The sequence below is a fragment of the Melitaea cinxia genome, chromosome 16 (genome assembly GCF_905220565.1).
Source record: "Melitaea cinxia chromosome 16, ilMelCinx1.1, whole genome shotgun sequence".
Classification (NCBI taxonomy): Eukaryota; Metazoa; Arthropoda; class Insecta; order Lepidoptera; family Nymphalidae; genus Melitaea; species Melitaea cinxia.
Genome location: NC_059409.1, coordinates 15,287,478 through 15,290,096, shown reverse-complemented (window position 1 = coordinate 15,290,096; position 2,619 = coordinate 15,287,478). Strand labels below are relative to the sequence as shown.

General features: G+C 32.8%; 1 protein-coding gene across 1 annotated transcript; it reads right to left on the bottom strand.

The window, feature by feature from the left end:
* Nucleotides 1–291: 291 nt before the first annotated feature.
* Nucleotides 292–2,355, bottom strand: LOC123660981. Its single transcript, XM_045595997.1, has 6 exons — nt 1,725–2,355; nt 1,551–1,637; nt 1,380–1,439; nt 1,185–1,289; nt 843–929; nt 292–372 (listed from the first exon to the last, which is right to left on the bottom strand). Exons 1-6 carry the CDS (start codon nt 1,878–1,880, stop codon nt 292–294), a joined length of 576 nt encoding a protein of 191 aa, XP_045451953.1. The 5' UTR covers nt 1,881–2,355.
* Nucleotides 2,356–2,619: the final 264 nt, after the last annotated feature.

The window sequence follows — 2,619 nt, the reverse complement described above, 5'->3', positions numbered from 1 at the left end:
AGAAGAGCGTATGATGGGAGAATTTTATAGAATTCGAAGTTTCCCAACTGTAATTGGTTGTATTGACTGTACTCATATCAAAATCCGCAAATGTGGAGGTGATGCAGCCCAATATTATATAAATAGAAAAGGATTTTATTCACTCAATGTTCAGGTATTTTCTCATCCTATTACTTTTTTATAGAACACTATAATATTTTCCTATCAAATTGTAATGTTTTGTTTATCACAGGTAACTTGTGATGCACATCTCCGCATCCGAGATATTGTTGCCAGATGGAGAGGTAGCACTCATGATTCCCGTATTTTTAATGAATCATCACTCAAAGAGCGTTTTGAGACAGGATCATTTAGAGGACGACTTTTAGGTGACTCTGGATACAAATTAGAACCTTATCTGTTCACTCCCATTCTAAGGCCTCGGAACCGAAGTGAGGAAAAATATAATGAAGCACATATTGCTACAAGAAATACTGTAGAACGTTGCTTTGGAGTCTGGAAGCAACGTTTTCAATGCCTTCTATTTGGCATGACCTGCAAGCTACAAAACGTGAAGACCACAATAGTTGCTTTAGCTGTGCTTCACAATATTGCAGTGGACCATGGCGATGTGCAGATAGAGAGTGGGGTCGAATATAACAGAGAAGTGTCTAGAGAAGTTCCACGGAGTAATGCTAGTGCTAATGCTGCATTACAAACTTTTATTAGGAGACATTTTAGTGAATAGTTGATGATAAAAAATACTGTACAATGCAATCAATTTATTTATTTTTATAATATTCTAATTTGCTTTTTATTAATTGTTCTTTTAATAGTAAATTTTTTAATTTTTGTTTTTCGACTGCCATCTGCGCCTCGTGGAGTTCCTTTCTACAGACAATTTCATTTTCTGCTATTTGTAGTGCTGCACTTGAACTGCCCTTGTTGATCTAAAATAAGAAATGTTAAATTATATCAAAATAACAATGTATGTATCATAAATAATAATTGATTCTACTATGTTGTACTAAGTTCACTAACATCAGTTTATTAAATTCATTTTTAGTTTGTATATTGTTATAATTGATTATTCAGATTACATGTTTATACTAAATCTTGATTTAAGTGCCACAAACAGATATAAATATTATTTACTATAGGTATGTATTAGGATAAAAAAAATAATAAAGATAAAAATAATATACCAGTTTATGCTTTAATTTATAATTCGGACTCTTTACTTTTTTATTTGTTGGTGTGGTGGTGATCTGTTGTATGTCTAATTGTTTAGAGGTACTTGCTGGTGTCATCTGAAAGAATATTTTTAAAATTATTTAGGTACTTGCAGTTTAATGCACGCAATAGGATGCAAATGAAGTATAAAAACGTGTCATATTTACCAATAAGGTACTTGTTGGTGTGTTGTGTATGGTCTTCGTAGATGTGCCTGGTTGCGACATCTAAAATAATCAAGTTAAAATTATTTATTTTGCATTACATTACAATGTATAAGAACATAATTGGTAACAGAATTTGGCTACAACTTATTGCCAACTGTATAATACACATACCATGTCTATTTCTGGTTCAGGATTCTCACAGAGAAGTGGTGATTTAGGGACTAGAATTGGTTGTTTCATTTTATTGTCAGTTAATAGCTGAAACAAGAATTAATATAGTTATATACATATTTCTTTACAGCAGATGGAATACTTATTGAACAAGTATGTGTATCTTTGATGTACCTGGTTATCCGAATCAAACTCATTTGAGTCTACAGTAAACTCATGAGGGAGCCACACTGCTATGTCATCACCAGTTGGTGGGTCAGTAGCAGGTGGTGGACCACCCCCAGTTTGGAATGTTTGTTTCCGTTCCAGGCACTTCTTTTTTTTTCTCATACATTTTTATTATGCCCCACTGAGCTTTTATTTGTTGCAGTGTTCTCGGAGTGCGGGCCATATTGTTAAAACTAAAACACGATATGCTGAGTAATAAACTACTTACACAAAAATCTTATTAAATTATTCAAAATATTTCGAATTTGGTACCTAATACGTAAATTATTCCAAGCCGCCACCTTTTTCGCGTTCGTGTTTGCGTCTGTATTTTTGTTTTCAATGATTGTAACCCTCTCCCTTATTAATTCTTTCAATATCATCTAATAAATAGAAGCATAAGCAAGCGTTAGTTTAAAAGGTATTATAAAAATGTTGACTTACTTTAGTCCAATTTTAGGTGTATCACTACAAACCTTATCTTCCTCCAACCAATTTTCACTTCTCTGCCTTTTAACAACCTTCAATTGAGATTCCATTTTCACATAAACTACACGTTTTTAAAACTTCTACTTCGAGAATAAAATCAAGACAAATTGCACGACGACCGTTGGTTTGAATGAAACCGCTTGACATTCCGTAGATAAAATATGCCAAAATATGCTTTTAAGCCGTAATATTGACTATGGTCAGACGTATTTTTTCAATCGATACATGATCGATACACATTATCTGTGGTCGATTCAGTAAGTTCGTCAAGTTTTTTTTGCGAACTTCACAGTAATGGCAACATTTTTGCTTATAGACGCTTATTAGTTAAAGACGGTTTATATAACTGTTATGAATAGACAATTTTATCGAA

Bases quoted from the DNA above. Each gene is read 5' to 3' on its own strand.
- LOC123660981 (XM_045595997.1), bottom strand. From the start codon at position 1,880: ATGAGAAAAAAAAAGAAGTGCCTGGAACGGAAACAAACATTCCAAACT. The intron at 1,440-1,550 runs GTATGTGTATTA...TGATTATTTTAG, and splicing joins CTGAACCAGAAATAGACATG to ATGTCGCAACCAGGCACATC. The intron at 930-1,184 runs GTATATTATTTT...TTCTTATTTTAG, and splicing joins ATAAATTAAAGCATAAACTG to ATCAACAAGGGCAGTTCAAG.